This window comes from Homalodisca vitripennis, chromosome 2, assembly GCF_021130785.1.
Source record: "Homalodisca vitripennis isolate AUS2020 chromosome 2, UT_GWSS_2.1, whole genome shotgun sequence".
NCBI lineage: Eukaryota > Metazoa > Arthropoda > Insecta > Hemiptera > Cicadellidae > Homalodisca > Homalodisca vitripennis.
The window spans coordinates 4,968,066-4,986,428 of NC_060208.1; the positions used below are offsets into that span (position 1 = coordinate 4,968,066).

At 37.6% G+C, this 18,363-nt stretch overlaps 1 protein-coding gene and 1 long non-coding RNA gene across 2 annotated transcripts in view; both read left to right on the forward strand.

The window, feature by feature from the left end:
• Positions 1–18,363, forward strand: part of LOC124353444 (zinc finger protein 721-like) — a 53,802-nt gene that overhangs the window by 5,172 nt on the left and 30,267 nt on the right. Inside the window, exons 8-11 of the mRNA XM_046803283.1 lie at positions 1,050–1,259; positions 2,668–2,835; positions 16,686–16,867; positions 16,981–17,005. Of these exons, the coding sequence (XP_046659239.1) occupies positions 1,050–1,259; positions 2,668–2,835; positions 16,686–16,867; positions 16,981–17,005 (585 nt within the window). The remainder of the gene's footprint in view (positions 1–1,049; positions 1,260–2,667; positions 2,836–16,685; positions 16,868–16,980; positions 17,006–18,363) is intronic.
• LOC124356126 lies at positions 365–17,477 on the forward strand. Its single transcript, XR_006921812.1, has 2 exons — positions 365–2,913; positions 16,686–17,477. It is a non-coding gene; the product is annotated as an uncharacterized LOC124356126 (long non-coding RNA).

Genomic DNA, 18,363 nt, shown 5'->3' on the forward strand with positions numbered 1-18,363 from the left:
TATTGAATTCACCAATTCACCTTCCAATTGGTGCAGCGGAATCTGACGCTGTCACAGACTTGACTCCTGGAGAGATCGAATACAAGTCGGAGATGAAGAAGTTTTTTACATCGTGTCGACATGAATCAACTCTTCCCACTTTACTACATGTGTGTAGGTTGCTCCACCGTGCTTAGAGATCGTTTCTAAAACATCGTAGTGATGGGACAGTGAGGATACCGCTTTACCTAGATTAGACACCATGTAGTCAGGTGTCTCTGATGTTAAAGCGATGTAAATAGTTCATTTTGAGCTTCCTCGTCGCTGATTTTTATTTAAAATCTTCAGACAACATGACTTCAGATTCCAGGAGTCAAATTTGTGATAGCGTCAGATTCCAGACGAAGTATTAAGAGGAAGATGAACTGGAGGTAAACTCAACATTGACATTGAATGAACTCTTCCCACCTTAATAGGTTATGTGTAAGGGCCTACAGTAGAGCAGGCAGTGAGCTGTGGACAACTTAGCCATTAGTCTGATTACATAGAATGATCGATAAGAAAGCTCAACTATTAACAAATACACACTCTGTGCGCGCCGAAAACACCTTTTTTGCAGTACAGTCGGATGATGGTAAGTCATCCGACTAGTAGGGGAGGACACTGACACTGGATACTCGTGGCATATCCATAAAACTCCCTCTAACACTGTCCCAGGCCAGTTTCGTACTTCCTGTAGCGAGAACTCAAGACAAACGAACATTTTTCTCTCAGAAGCACGAAACAACTGAGAGCACAGATGAAAAAACTAAATTTTGGTTCATAAAGTTATACGGTGAGCGGCAATGAAAAAAAAACGTATATAACATAACTACAGTGCCAGACTGTCACAGCTCCCGACATTATTCACACATAAAAATGACAACCACTAAAAGTGTTACTTGTATTTTGGATGAAGAATTTAATTTTATCACAGTGAACTCATGAGACGTTTAGGTTCAAAAATGTATCCTTTGTTTCGCGTTTGTTGAGGAAAGGACGGCGAGATGATGATATTTGTCGCTGTGCAGGGAATCAGCTGGAAGTGGTGTTCAAACCGAAGCCCTGGAAATGTATCCCGACCTCCCTCCGCTTGACGGACCCTGACAGCCACGTGCCCCAGTGGGGGAACTCCCGCCGCTGTGCCGTCTGCTCCACCAAAGCCCTCCCGAAGAGATCGAGGTTCTACTGCGTCGTCTGCAACGTCGGCCTACATCCCGAGTGTTTCGCTCTCTTCCACAGTTGATCAACCTCTTTCTGTCCTGTTTTTCTATTGTGTATTTTTTCTAAAGCTAAACTCTTGTTTGTCCTTTCGCATACGATGGGGTAGATGGGTAGGCAGTTGTGTCACAGGTTATTCCGTTTCAGTATTGAACTACGATATCTTTCTCTAATCTAGTCATAAATAAGTTTATAACTTTATAATTATAAAGATTTGTCGCATGTTAATACTTAAAATTAAATTTTATCTATCAATATAAAAAATTTTACATAGCTAAATTAAATTTCCATTTTGTTTTAATAGATAGTTTTTTTTACACTTGTGTTCCAAAAACGTTACATTCTCGACGAGTGTATCAATACAGAGAAATTGAAAGTGTGGTCCTTCTGTTCAGATCTGCATTCTTCCCGTATTAGAACGATCATCCTTTCCATATGTTGTAGATGACAAATTTGTACTATTAATTAATTTTCGCGCCAAAATTTGGAACGCTATTGAATGTTAATATTATTTGGAATTACATTGTTTGTAAAATTGGTTTTGAAACACTTATCGTTGGCGCCACTTAGCCCAATGAATGCCTAAGTTTTTAGGTAGATTTTGATACAAAATCAGCCTTTTGCAATTGTCTCCAAGGTAGGATTGGAAAAAATGTCTACATAACTCCACCGAACACGACTCCAGAACCTAAAACCATCCCCCCTTCAAAGATTTACGAGCTACGTTTGCCATATAGATATTTCAATAAATTCGTATTTCAGTTGTCACAAAATTTACGTACTTCTTTCGACTGAGCCGGAAGGACTATATATTATATTGAAATAAAATAATTACGTTTCCAGTAGGAAATATCTGAATCATCAGCCTGGACATGGACTTCCTTAAAATTGTAGGGAGACGTTTTCTAATATGTGGAGAGTGAGGAGGTAAAATGCGTTGGACCTTTTATTTAAAGTTTTGATCTTCTACCATACACTGTGTATTACTAAAACGTTTGTTCAATAAATCGTGCAGTGAAAATATACAACGTTACATATATCTCTTTCGTAATTATTTTTACGTATCCTAAATTTAACTTTGGTTTATCATTTGTGTTTGATGTCCTGTGGGTTGTGTTGTGTGACTTGGGCAATAGGTTTTATGTTGTGTTTTGTCCTCTGTGTGCTATTGGGAGGTTTTTCAAACTCGTAAGGGATACTATTTGTGTAGAGTTCTACTTTTATGTTTCACGTAGCCTCAAATGGGAATTTTGTGTGCACTTCATACGTTTCTACTTTATGTACATAATTTTACTGTTTCATTGTTTCTTATTCATGTGCCTTTTTTGTTTTTCAATTTGGGGCATTCACAATGGAGGTTTGCAATTTTCCTTTAAATTCACATGTTTTTTGAAACTGTGAAATGTAGATAACGTGGTGCTGTTTCAGGCAAGCCCATATTCACTTGCCCGAACTGCCACCGCAGCTACAAGCACAAGACTTCGCTGACACGTCACCTGCGCTACGACGGCTGCGGCTCCGCCCTGGGCTGGAACCTCTTCACCTGCGAGATTTGCGACTTCCAGACAACGAACAAGGCCGCCCTCACCATGCACTGTTTCCACAAGCACATCTAGGCCTGCAGGAGTAAACGTGCTGTGTGCTGACATAAATACGTGGTTATCCATGCACTAAGTTAGGTCATTATTACGAGTACATAATACTTAGAATTTTGTGTTACCATTGAATTTACCCGTATGAAATATTTAATGTAAGTCAATAAGTCGCATTTTATTTGAATATTTTCAGTGGGGAGGGATATCAATTAAATATGTTTATTGTTGTTATTGAAACTAACTGTTCATCTTAGGAAAAAGAGGCTAGGTTGCAATTATTACCTACCAAGAATGTTTTAATTGGCCCGAATGATGTTTTAACAAGTGTGATGTAATTACTTTTTTTACACACACACACACACACACACACACACACACACACACACACACACACACACACACACACAATTAGTTTGTTAATAAAATAAATAATTATTTTTAGTTGCCTTTATCTTTTTGATAAGTCTACATAATTTTAGGCCATTAGATAATAAAACCCCTTTTATTCGGTTTTGTTATAGGTTTATCGCTTACTTTGTCGTGTGAAATTTACCAAATATATCCTAGTTAACATATTATTTTTATTTATGATGTTCTGTAGGGTTAATAATGATGTATAATTATTTTTTAGTTATAATAAATATATATATATATATATATATATATATAATATATATATTTATATATAGTTATAAATAACCGGATTAATGTTTTGATTGTGTTCGGTAATGGTTACACAAGTTACGATGTTTTACACACTTTGAAATTTGTATGTAAAACCGCACTTGCACACCAAAGAAGCCTTACCAAATGGAAGTTAACATTCCTTAGTGGGATTAATAGAGAAACCACAACTGTTTTGTGTATAATGTATCGGTGATACATTAGACTTTACTTTACATCATTATGTACTTTACTATCTTTATTGTTATTTGTCATACGCGCATTTCCTTCGCTCGCCATTTATCCCATTCATATATGATGATATTGTTTTTGAATACAGGTATATACATATACACGACCCAGACCCAGAGTGAGTGAAGTAGGAGTTCGCTGCAACACGTGTCGCGTGGTGGTAACTTCGCTGAGGTTGCTGCAGAATATTGCATTCTCGAGATATCTTGCGGGCGGGTAGACAAACAGACAGACCACATATACACGACCCAGACCCAGAGTGAGTGAAGTAGGAGTTCGCTGCAACACGTGTCGCGTGGTGGTAACTTCGCTGAGGTTGCTGCAGAATATTGCATTCTCGAGATATCTTGCGGGCGGGTAGACAAACAGACAGATCACATATACACGACAAAGACCCAGAGTGAGTGAAGTAGGAGTTCGCTGCAACACGTGTCGCGTGGTGGTAACTTCGCTGAGGTTGCTGCAGAATATTGCATTCTCGAGATATCTTGCGGGCAGGTAGACAAACAGACAGATCACATATACACGACAAAGACCCAGAGTGAGTGAAGTAGGAGTTCGCTGCAACACGTGTCGCGTGGTGGTAACTTCGCTGAGGTTGCTGCAGAATATTGCATTCTCGAGATATCTTGCGGGCGGGTAGACAAACAGACAGATCACATATACACGACAAAGACCCAGAGTGAGTGAAGTAGGAGTTCGCTGCAACACGTGTCGCGTGGTGGTAACTTCGCTGAGGTTGCTGCAGAATATTGCATTCTCGAGATATCTTGCGGGCAGGTAGACAAACAGACAGATCACATATACACGACCCAGACCCAGAGTGAGTGAAGTAGGAGTTCGCTGCAACACGTGTCGCGTGGTGGTAACTTCGCTGAGGTTGCTGCAGAATATTGCATTCTCGAGATATCTTGCGGGCGGGTAGACAAACAGACAGATCACATAGAAAAGAATGTGTTGTGTTTGCATTCCTCGGCAACACAAAGCATTGTGTCAGCTTATTGAGGCTTCAATGACGCTCAGCAAAATCCCTAGGTGAAAAACATGATGGAACTCATTCTTGTCTACACAGGAAAGAAGTTCGTACTAGTACTACAAGCAAATTTTCGACTTTAGATAAAATCATTTGCGAGATATCTTGCCACATGATACATTCACATTTTTGTTGACCAAGTTAGGTTCCATAGCAGTGTTGAAATAATATAAGTTTCTGTGAGTCACCACAACCCAAGGTTGTGCTGAAATCGAATCTTGTCATTGGCTTTAATACCGATTTTCCATCTGTACTGTTCTCGTTTTATTCTATGAATATAAATTTCACATGTTGAAATGCCACATGATTGTATTCTGTTTGTTTACACATTTCTATATTATATTTCTCGTTGTCACCATGTTTACCAATACGACAAATCTAAACATATTCGCTAACGCTCAGCCAACTTCCATGCACTAACGTACACCATCATTGAACTCAGCTTTAGTTATATATAAATAAAGCTATGTTATTAATATTAATAAAGCTTATATAACCATACGCACACTGTGTAGTTGTTGTGTCCAATTAACAAACAAAAACTCACATTTTCTACGAGATTTTGTTTCTCAAAACAAATCATGTCTATTGGTCATACCAAAAATGTATTTTCTTTTGCATAAATGTATATATTGTATTCTTTTTGTTCTAAAATTAATAAATTAATAATGTTTTTAAAATTATAAAAATATGTAAAATTCACAGATTGATCCTTGTCAGTTTTACTCCTAATGCAATAATGAATTGTAAAATTTTTCTATTTCTTGTTTCTAGACTGTTTAAAATTACGATGTTGAGATAGCCTTAGGTCACTATGAGATTTATATTCATTTAGTGCACTTTCCAGAAAATGTTCAAAGAAAAACGCACGGTTAAGTGATATATTTAAAATAGGCCTATAATAACTTTTAAAAATGTTATCTTCATCCAAAATATGTTTTGAAAATTGATTATCTTATTATACAACGGAAATAATTTTGATTTGGGATAAACTTAAACAAAATAAAATCAGACAACAATTAAATTGAATTGTGAATCGAGTTTTGGAGTACCTGACGTCACCAAGCTCATGCCGACCTATGCCTCATGGCGAGGAGGCACTCTCCACACTCGCATAACATATTCGAGTGTTCGTTAGATTTGTCTAACTTTAAATAAATCAAAATCAAACAAATGATATAGTTTTTAAATAAGGTAATTAATTTTACTACACAATTTTGTGGATTAATATTAAAAAATAATTTCTCTGTGTGTTCAATTTTAAATATACCTCCATACAATGCGCCCCTTCGTGAACATTTCATGAAAATGGAGCTCGCAGAATTGAAACAGTCTTTGAACTAGACGCATATGAGTGCCCATACTGTTCTGTATTTTGTTACGTTTGTTATCTTTTGCATTTGTTTTTTCATACCGGAAGAAGAGTTAATGATATTTGAAAAAATGTTCAAGTATTCATGTAATTGGATTCTAGACATTCGAAACTCTACAGAGTTAGGTACATGATACCTCTCTTGTACTAGTTTTGAAAATATAAAGTAAAAGACAGAAGAAACAATAACAGTTATTAACTATATACAGAAGGGAAACCAACGTGTTTGTTTGTCTTATAATCATTAAACTTTATATTGTTAGTTAGTCACATTTCATATAGTGTTATTCACATTCCAGTCAAGTTACGTACATTAGTTTATTGTTTTCAATATAGCGGTTTTTCATGTTTTATTGCTTATACTGAATATATCATATTTTTTATTGTTTTAGCGTATATTTACCTACTTTAAGTAAAGAAAAGTTGTGTTTAATGTATTTAATATAGTTGCAAATTGTAATCTTCATTACGTAGTTGGTTATGTAGAGGGAACTATAATTTTGTAGTGTTTTGTGTAGAATGTATCATGTACATTCAATGTGCCTTATTGCAATCATTGTCTTTGTTATATTACTTACTTATTAAATGTTGTTACAACAGCCAATTTATGCTTTACGATTTATTGTAACAAAGTGTTTATTGACTTTAGTCTATAATTAAAAGATACCACATGAGATATATTAATTGTAACGTACTTGTCTTTTATCGAATTTTATTTTTATTTTTTATTACGAAAGTATCATTTATATTAAATTTCAATACCATAATTCAGTCACTACAGTGTTACAGTAATAAGTGTGGTATTATTTTAAATGAATGATAAGGTAAATTGCGTGCCCTTATTTATCAATATATCTGTGCCTTAATAAAGACACCATTGCTTCAACTTACGATAACTGCCTTATCTATAGTGTACGATTCTATACGTTATATTTTTCATTATATGTAAGTTTTATCACTATTATGTCAATAAAATGTTGAAAAATATTTTGGTCTTGTTTATAATTGCTTTCACCTTTTTCTGTGCGTGTTAGATGCTTTCCGTATGTCGTTTAAATTTTAAAATTAAAATGAATAGAAGGGAACGTTAATCGTGTGTTCTTTAAGTACCGTATAAATGTTGCTTCTTGATTTCTTTAAACAATTCAAAAGTTTAATTTGAAAGCCTGTAAGGAATATTAGTAGAACAATGGTTTTGCTGGTTTTGAAGTTTTTATCAGCTCCGCTTGCTTAGTCTGTTTGTGCGAGGAGCTAGTTAAAATAAACAGTAAGTTCATTTTTGGCCAGACCAATGGAAATGGTTTATGATGAGACTGCATGTTATTTTTAAATAGTTCTTCATTTTGTCAAAAGAAAAATTAATGAGACTTCATATTTTGACTCTTTCTAACTGATAAGCAGCCAAGACAGTATAAATTGCTGCAAGAGCAGAAAAGTAGAAAAATATCTTTATTAATTGAATCTGAAAAAGCTTAATGAATGGCAATTATTGTAATTAAAACTCATTGAAATAACAAATTCCCACATGAAAGAAGATACATTTTGTTAAATAATATTCTACATTCAAAACAACTGTTTCCAAAAATCCTAAAATGCGTCAGCAACGGAATTGTTGTCCAAAGCTACAAAAATCATTAAAACAGTCTTGATTTTCACTTGTTCCATAAACATCGTCAGCATTATAACATGAACACGAAATGACGGTAATCTGTAACATAAAGCAGATATTGCTTTATAGCATACACATTCTAATAAATCATTACAATTAATTGTGTTAATAATGCCTACACAGGGGGACTGTAAACATGTTGAGGTATAAAGATATTAATATTTATTTGTGTAATGCGGATATTTACATTTAATTTGTGACGACCAATAAAGAAGTTTTATATTAAATATACGTTTTTACAACGAAGTATTTTTTATGGGCGTTAAAGTACTTAACTAGCAGCTCTGAATTTTTAAAAATATTGCACTGCGGATTTTGTGCAGATTCTTTAATGCCTCTAAAGTAATCCTGCAGTCTTTTCTGATTCTAGTTTAGTTCTTGAATTCATGTTGGCATGTTTGAGATAGTTATCTATTCTTTAATTCTAAAGTATATGTACGCTTTAGAATCTAGGTCACTACAAAGTATATGTACGCTTTAGAATCTAGGTCACTACAAAGTATATGTACGCTTTAGAATCTAGGTCACTACAAAGGTCTGCGAGTTTCAACTACTACGAACTTCTGGTTTTTAACTGAAGAAAATGGAAGAAAGTAAATTTTTTAATAATATAATAAAATAAAACAATGATATTTTTGCTGTTTTTGACAAGAAACAAAATCTGAATATCTTATTAATTCTCTCATCCTATTATACCCTTCTATAAAACTCACTTGTGAAATAGAACATAGAAAACAAATCCCATTTTTGTTTAACACAAAGAACCTGAAAATGGATCTCTGTTTCTTACAACAATATAACTACAGAAATTACTAAGAGTTTTAAAAATCATAGCAATAATAATGTATTCTTACAGAAATTTTGCACTCTTACCAAACAAGATATTCAGAACATGTTGGTAATTCATGTAATTAGATTAGATAAATCCTTTTCAAAAACCAATTCTTACTATATTTCACATTTGTATTTAGAAACATATGTAACAAATTTCAGCATTTAAATTTATTTGAATCAGGTAGTATTACAAAATTTAAATCTCGTAATGTCACAGAACTGTTGTTACAAATTGGAGTACAAGGATCCGAGACTTTCATTCACTCAGACTGGGGACCAACCTGACCTTGACCCCTCCTCATCACCCGGCGCTCGTCATATTACGGTCTTGTGTATGTGTGGTCTTACTTCTGCCGATGGTTTTGTCTAATACGACAGTATTATCTCTTATCACACAACTACATTTCTACATTATATGCCTTAAAACACACCGACACGTAACAGTAACACTTTTTCGACATCTAGATAACATAAACTTTTTAGTACGACTCTAGCCTACGCACAGGCTGCTTGCCCATGTAGGCTAATTTCCATTGTAGAATATATGTTAATATGTAATATATAGTTTACTTAAATTATATAAATAATATTTATCCAACTACTGTACTTAAAATAAAATTGTTTTATTTTATCGCCACTTAGTAAGTATTGTAAAAGGGTAATTTACTATTTATCAAACGTAAATAAATCTAATATCTTGGTGTATATGTTTTTGGAAATAAAAAATGTTTCTATTCTATTCTATTCTATTATTCTCAAATTCCAAAATCAAAGTAAAAAATATATTGGGAAATCCAAAATAGATAATGATGAAAAATCTGGAATTTATCAAATTAATTACGACAACTTTAGTTTAAAATACATTGACCAAACAAAATAAAAATGAAAAAGAGAGCGAAGGAACGTAAAGATTGTCTTAAATACCAACAAAAGGATAGATCGGCCATGGTAAAACATGCACTTCATACTGGACACTGCTTTTCACACGTAACATTATTAAAACAAATCCAAGATAAAGAATTCTTCGATGCTCACGAAACTGTTTTTATACAAAAGTACCAAAGCGACAGTAAATAATGAGCCTGGAACTTTCCTAAATTCACCGTTACTGCCTTTAATTTAATTAGATATTAATTTTACCTATACAGTAGACATACTTCCTGGTCTTTAAAATTTCTCCTTGTATTTTTAATTACATGTGTTTGAACACGAAAAGCCTCACAAAAATAAAATTTCATAATTATTGGTGTTACTTTATAAATTAATTAATTGTTTCAATGATTATTTCTTCAAAATTGAGACTTTTTATATATTCTACCTAAAATAGGGGCTTTAAATTTTACTTATATTATATATAATATAACCACTGGCCTTAGAGCTTCTTGAGCGGACGAATTATCCAACGAAATCCCTACGGAGTAATCTTTTGGATGAATGAATGTGCAACCCTTCTTTGGATGTAATTTGTGTCTTCGACTCCTTGGCATTGTTTAGGAGTAAACTGTATTAGGACGTAGGACCAAGACTGCAAAAGTTTGATCACATCAAATTTCATTCTCTAACCTGCTTACGTTCTATATTTAAACTAAATCAAATAATTATTTTAAATAGTTTCATATTTCATTATATCTTTGGAATAAATTTAGATGATATTAACTATTATAATATGACTTGTCTAATATGATTCTATCTCAAAATAATAATATTGATTTTAGTGTACCTTGCTGTGAAAGTATATTTATTTTTATCCATTTGGAGAAATAGTTATTTTACAACTATTACATTTATTTCCGATGTACTAGTTAAGCAAAAATAATTTCGGATCCATCTAGTAACAGTCAACTAGAAAATATCGATAGTTGGCGAATTAATTAAATTGTATTAATAATTTGGAATTGAAATTGTAAAATAAATTACATATTTTCTGAGCATGAAAATTCTAAATAAATTGCAGTCTCTGTTACGTAACTGCACACACCAGCATAAAATAATTAACTTGGATACTATCCTCCGTATCCTCAACTCTCTTGGATACGATACGTGGCCTACCTAATATTGATTGCTAAGCTAAACTATTTCTCCTTGCAGACAGCTGGCCGCTGTTCGGCTGCGGGATGTTTATCCTCAACTCTCTTGGATACGATACGTGGCCTACCTAATATTGATTGCTAAGCTAAACTATTTCTCCTTGCAGACAGCTGGCCGCTGTTCTCCTGCGGGATGTTTATCCTCAACTCTCTTGGATACGATACGTGGCCTACCTAATATTGATTGCTAAGCTAAACTATTTCTCCTTGCAGACAGCTGGCCGCTGTTCGGCTGCGGGATGTTTATCCTCAACTCTCTTGGATACGATACGTGGCCTACCTAATATTGATTGCTAAGCTAAACTATTTCTCCTTGCAGACAGCTGGCCGCTGTTCGGCTGCGGGATGTTTATCTTCAACTCTCTTGGATACGATACGTGGCCTACCTAATATTGACTGCTAAGCTAAACTATTTCTCCTTGCAGACAGCTGGCCGCTGTTCGGCTGCGGGATGTTTATCTTCAACTCTCTTGGATACGATACGTGGCCTACCTAATATTGACTGCTAAGCTAAACTATTTCTCCTTGCAGACAGCTGGCCGCTGTTCGGCTGCGGGATGTTTATCCTCAACTCTCTTGGATACGATACGTGGCCTACCTAATATTGATTGCTAAGCTAAACTATTTCTCCTTGCAGACAGCTGGCCGCTGTTCTCCTGCGAGATGTTTATCCTCAACTCTCTTGGATACGATATGTGGTCTACCTAATATTGATTGCTAAGCTAAACTATTTCTCCTTGCAGACAGCTGGCCGCTGTTCTCTCCTGCGAGATGTTTATCCTCAACTCTCTTGGATACGATACGTGGCCTACCTAATATTGATTGCTAAGCTAAACTATTTCTCCTTGCAGACAGCTGGCCGCTGTTCGGCTGCGGGATGTTTATCTTCAACTCTCTTGGATACGATACGTGGTCTACCTAATATTGATTGCTAAGCTAAACTATTTCTCCTTGCAGACAGCTGGCCGCTGTTCTCCTGCGAGATGTTTATCCTCAACTCTCTTGGATACGATACGTGGTCTACCTAATATTGATTGCTAAGCTAAACTATTTCTCCTTGCAGACAGCTGGCCGCTGTTCGGCTGCGGGATGTTTATCTTCAACTCTCTTGGATACGATACGTGGCCTACCTAATATTGACTGCTAAGCTAAACTATTTCTCCTTGCAGACAGCTGGCCGCTGTTCGGCTGCGGGATGTTTATCTTCAACTCTCTTGGATACGATACGTGGCCTACCTAATATTGACTGCTAAGCTAAACTATTTCTCCTTGCAGACAGCTGGCCGCTGTTCGGCTGCGGGATGTTTATCCTCAACTCTCTTGGATACGATACGTGGCCTACCTAATATTGATTGCTAAGCTAAACTATTTCTCCTTGCAGACAGCTGGCCGCTGTTCTCCTGCGAGATGTTTATCCTCAACTCTCTTGGATACGATATGTGGTCTACCTAATATTGATTGCTAAGCTAAACTATTTCTCCTTGCAGACAGCTGGCCGCTGTTCTCCTGCGAGATGTTTATCCTCAACTCTCTTGGATACGATACGTGGCCTACCTAATATTGATTGCTAAGCTAAACTATTTCTCCTTGCAGACAGCTGGCCGCTGTTCGGCTGCGGGATGTTTATCTTCAACTCTCTTGGATACGATACGTGGTCTACCTAATATTGATTGCTAAGCTAAACTATTTCTCCTTGCAGACAGCTGGCCGCTGTTCTCCTGCGAGATGTTTATCCTCAACTCTCTTGGATACGATACGTGGTCTACCTAATATTGATTGCTAAGCTAAACTATTTCTCCTTGCAGACAGCTGGCCGCTGTTCTCCTGCGAGATGTTTATCCTCAACTCTCTTGGATACGATACGTGGCCTACCTAATATTGATTGCTAAGCTAAACTATTTCTCCTTGCAGACAGCTGGCCGCTGTTCGGCTGCGGGATGTTTATCTTCAACTCTCTTGGATACGATACGTGGCCTACCTAATATTGATTGCTAAGCTAAACTATTTCTCCTTGCAGACAGCTGGCCGCTATTCGGCTGCGGGATGTTTATCCTCAACTCTCTTGGATACGATACGTGGCCTACCTAATATTGATTGCTAAGCTAAACTATTTCTCCTTGCAGACAGCTGGCCGCTGTTCGGCTGCGGGATGTTTATCCTCAACTCTCTTGGATACGATACGTGGCCTACCTAATATTGACTGCTAAGCTAAACTATTTCTCCTTGCAGACAGCTGGCCGCTGTTCGGCTGCGGGATGTTTATCTTCAACTCTCTTGGATACGATACGTGGCCTACCTAATATTGACTGCTAAGCTAAACTATTTCTCCTTGCAGACAGCTGGCCGCTGTTCGGCTGCGGGATGTTTATCTTCAACTCTCTTGGATACGATACGTGGCCTACCTAATATTGACTGCTAAGCTAAACTATTTCTCCTTGCAGACAGCTGGCCGCTGTTCGGCTGCGGGATGTTTATCCTCAACTCTCTTGGATACGATACGTGGCCTACCTAATATTGATTGCTAAGCTAAACTATTTCTCCTTGCAGACAGCTGGCCGCTGTTCTCCTGCGAGATGTTTATCCTCAACTCTCTTGGATACGATATGTGGTCTACCTAATATTGATTGCTAAGCTAAACTATTTCTCCTTGCAGACAGCTGGCCGCTGTTCTCCTGCGAGATGTTTATCCTCAACTCTCTTGGATACGATACGTGGCCTACCTAATATTGATTCCTAAGCTAAACTATTTCTCCTTGCAGACAGCTGGCCGCTGTTCGGCTGCGGGATGTTTATCTTCAACTCTCTTGGATACGATACGTGGTCTACCTAATATTGATTGCTAAGCTAAACTATTTCTCCTTGCAGACAGCTGGCCGCTGTTCTCCTGCGAGATGTTTATCCTCAACTCTCTTGGATACGATACGTGGTCTACCTAATATTGATTGCTAAGCTAAACTATTTCTCCTTGCAGACAGCTGGCCGCTGTTCGGCTGCGGGATGTTTATCTTCAACTCTCTTGGATACGATACGTGGCCTACCTAATATTGACTGCTAAGCTAAACTATTTCTCCTTGCAGACAGCTGGCCGCTGTTCGGCTGCGGGATGTTTATCTTCAACTCTCTTGGATACGATACGTGGCCTACCTAATATTGACTGCTAAGCTAAACTATTTCTCCTTGCAGACAGCTGGCCGCTGTTCGGCTGCGGGATGTTTATCCTCAACTCTCTTGGATACGATACGTGGCCTACCTAATATTGATTGCTAAGCTAAACTATTTCTCCTTGCAGACAGCTGGCCGCTGTTCTCCTGCGAGATGTTTATCCTCAACTCTCTTGGATACGATATGTGGTCTACCTAATATTGATTGCTAAGCTAAACTATTTCTCCTTGCAGACAGCTGGCCGCTGTTCTCCTGCGAGATGTTTATCCTCAACTCTCTTGGATACGATACGTGGCCTACCTAATATTGATTGCTAAGCTAAACTATTTCTCCTTGCAGACAGCTGGCCGCTGTTCGGCTGCGGGATGTTTATCTTCAACTCTCTTGGATACGATACGTGGTCTACCTAATATTGATTGCTAAGCTAAACTATTTCTCCTTGCAGACAGCTGGCCGCTGTTCTCCTGCGAAATGTTTATCCTCAACTCTCTTGGATACGATACGTGGTCTACCTAATATTGATTGCTAAGCTAAACTATTTCTCCTTGCAGACAGCTGGCCGCTGTTCTCCTGCGAGATGTTTTATCCTCAACTCTCTTGGATACGATACGTGGCCTACCTAATATTGATTGCTAAGCTAAACTATTTCTCCTTGCAGACAGCTGGCCGCTGTTCGGCTGCGGGATGTTTATCTTCAACTCTCTTGGATACGATACGTGGCCTACCTAATATTGATTGCTAAGCTAAACTATTTCTCCTTGCAGACAGCTGGCCGCTATTCGGCTGCGGGATGTTTATCCTCAACTCTCTTGGATACGATACGTGGCCTACCTAATATTGATTGCTAAGCTAAACTATTTCTCCTTGCAGACAGCTGGCCGCTGTTCGGCTGCGGGATGTTTATCTTCAACTCTCTTGGATACGATACGTGGCCTACCTAATATTGACTGCTAAGCTAAACTATTTCTCCTTGCAGACAGCTGGCCGCTGTTCGGCTGCGGGATGTTTATCTTCAACTCTCTTGGATACGATACGTGGCCTACCTAATATTGACTGCTAAGCTAAACTATTTCTCCTTGCAGACAGCTGGCCGCTGTTCGGCTGCGGGATGTTTATCCTCAACTCTCTTGGATACGATACGTGGTCTACCTAATATTGATTGCTAAGCTAAACTATTTCTCCTTGCAGACAGCTGGCCGCTGTTCTCCTGCGAGATGTTTATCCTCAACTCTCTTGGATACGATACGTGGCCTACCTAATATTGATTGCTAAGCTAAACTATTTCTCCTTGCAGACAGCTGGCCGCTGTTCGGCTGCGGGATGTTTATCTTCAACTCTCTTGGATACGATACGTGGTCTACCTAATATTGATTGCTAAGCTAAACTATTTCTCCTTGCAGACAGCTGGCCGCTGTTCTCCTGCGGGATGTTTATCCTCAACTCTCTTGGATACGATACGTGGTCTACCTAATATTGACTGCTAAGCTAAACTATTTCTCCTTGCAGACAGCTGGCCGCTGTTCGGCTGCGGGATGTTTATCCTCAACTCTCTTGGATACGATACGTGGCCTACGTAATATTGACTGCTAAGCTAAACTATTTATCCTTGCAGACAGCTGGCCGCTGTTCGGCTGCGGGATGTTTATCCTCAACTCTCTTGGATACGATACGTGGCCTACGTAATATTGACTGCTAAGCTAAACTATTTATCCTTGCAGACAGCTGGCCGCTGTTCGGCTGCGGGATGTTTATCCTCAACTCTCTTGGATACGATACGTGGCCTACGTAATATTGACTGCTAAGCTAAACTATTTATCCTTGCAGACAGCTGGCCGCTGTTCGGCTGCGGGATGTTTATCCTCAACTCTCTTGGATACGATACGTGGCCTACGTAATATTGACTGCTAAGCTAAACTATTTATCCTTGCAGACAGCTGGCCGCTGTTCGGCTGCGGGATGTTTATCCTCAACTCTCTTGGATACGATACGTGGCCTACGTAATATTGACTGCTAAGCTAAACTATTTATCCTTGCAGACAGCTGGCCGCTGTTCGGCTGCGGGATGTTTATCCTCAACTCTCTTGGATACGATACGTGGCCTACGTAATATTGACTGCTAAGCTAAACTATTTATCCTTGCAGACAGCTGGCCGCTGTTCGGCTGCGGGATGTTTATCCTCAACTCTCTTGGATACGATACGTGGCCTACGTAATATTGACTGCTAAGCTAAACTATTTCTCCTTGCAGACAGCTGGCCGCTGTTCGGCTGCGGGATGTTTATCTTCAACTCTCTTGGATACGATACGTGGTCTACCTAATATTGACTGCTAAGCTAAACTATTTCTCCTTGCAGACAGCTGGCCGCTGTTCGGCTGCGGGATGTTTATCTTCAACTCTCTTGGATACGATACGTGGTCTACCTAATATTGACTGCTAAGCTAAACTATTTCTCCTTGCAGACAGCTGGCCGCTGTTCGGCTGCGGGATGTTTATCCTCAACTCTCTTGGATACGATACGTGGTCTACCTAATATTGACTGCTAAGCTAAACTATTTCTCCTTGCAGACAGCTGGCCGCTGTTCGGCTGCGGGATGTTTATCCTTCAACTCTCTTGGATACGATACGTGGTCTACCTAATATTGATTGCTAAGCTAAACTATTTCTCCTTGCAGACAGCTGGCCGCTGTTCGGCTGCGGGATGTTTATCTTCAACTCTCTTGGATACGATACGTGGTCTACCTAATATTGACTGCTAAGCTAAACTATTTCTCCTTGCAGACAGCTGGCCGCTGTTCGCCTGCGGGACGTGCGGGCGAGCTTACCGCTATAAGACACACTTGTACCGACACAGGCGCTACGAGTGCGGCAAAGCTCCTCAGTTCCACTGTCAATTGTGCCCCTACCGCGCTAAGAGAAAAGAACACCTGCAGGCCCACACTCTTAACAAGCACGCCGGCCAAGTATGACGTATCTGGTGACGTCATTCCTATTGCTCATCGTTCTGCCATCGCGCTATTCTTGTGTATCAACGGTTCTGTGATAATCCCTATATTTGTTACAACATGTTGTCTAGCATTTCAGTAAAGTGAATTTAGTTGGTAAAGTGGTTTATAAATTTTACTAATTCGTTGTCGTGTTAAATTATCTAGTAAAGTAATTATACATTGTTGTCGTATTGGAACACTGAAAGTGATCTACTCGACAAGAAAATGGAATTTTAATTCGTCTACCTAAAAGGTGTAAAATTGTAAATATATTTATAATAATATATTAATAATCACGTTTAACGTGTATTTTAAAATGTTGTTCTGTTTTTAACTATTGACATTATGTAGACTTTATTTTTCATTTAGTGTTACTCACTTGGAGTTAATTTAATGTTACTTACATTAGTTCTATGTAAAAGAAAACTCTATTTCAAATGTGTTTTAACTTGATGTTTTCAAATTTGTCATTTTAAGTACTATTTATACAGGAGTGTTCTAAGTTGTTATCACTCATGTTAGAGACGCAGTTGTCTCAGCACAATAGTAACAAATGCTGCCTGTGCCAATAAACACATGTATTTTATGACTGTGTACACTGCTTTTCTTTTGCCCGCAAATTAAAGGATTGTGTTTAAAAATGTTAATTATAATACTAGACTTTGTATTAAAACTTGAAATACTTATTTGAAAGCCGTAAAAATGAGATGCAGAAGACATAGATGTGTTCTCCCTGTATTTGGTAACAGAACTATACATGTCTCATATTATCATACAAAAAAAAAATGATTTCCACGTTGTCTGAAAAACATATTCAGTGAATCTAATAGTCTGAGGTGTGAAGGCCTATTTGTATTGTTTATACTCAGTACACACTCTATCGATTTAACGAAAAACTAGACCAAGAGTTTACACATTGCTCTTGTTTCCTGGATCAAGATAAAATTGTATGGTGATTTTTTTAACATATATAAATTCAAAATGATATCTTTTATATTTTATGAATTATATAAATGAATTAAGTTGGACTATACAAAATCTGCTGTAGGAAATGTACATATTAATCATTATTAATATGATCAATGCTAATACGATATACTTTAAATGATACTTTTTGTACTTATATTCTGTCGTATTACTTTAGTATACTGTATTTTGTACTGATGTCCATTAAAACTAGTGTTAACACACAATGTCTAGAAGTGTGTTAAAATTTTCAATATAAATATAGCAACATTTCGTACTGTTCAAAAATACATGATGCGTCCACCACGCATGTTTAAAAAAAGTAATCAGTATAGAGGGTGTAAAGTAAGTCCTGATACGCCTGGATACATTCCAAACAGTCTGAGATATCAATGAACAACCTTCACCATACTTATTAAAATACTTTTTTGGATTTTTGAATGTTTAAAAATCCCCCACCTTTTCAAATGGGGATTACGGAGGGGTAACTTTAAATTTTAAAATTG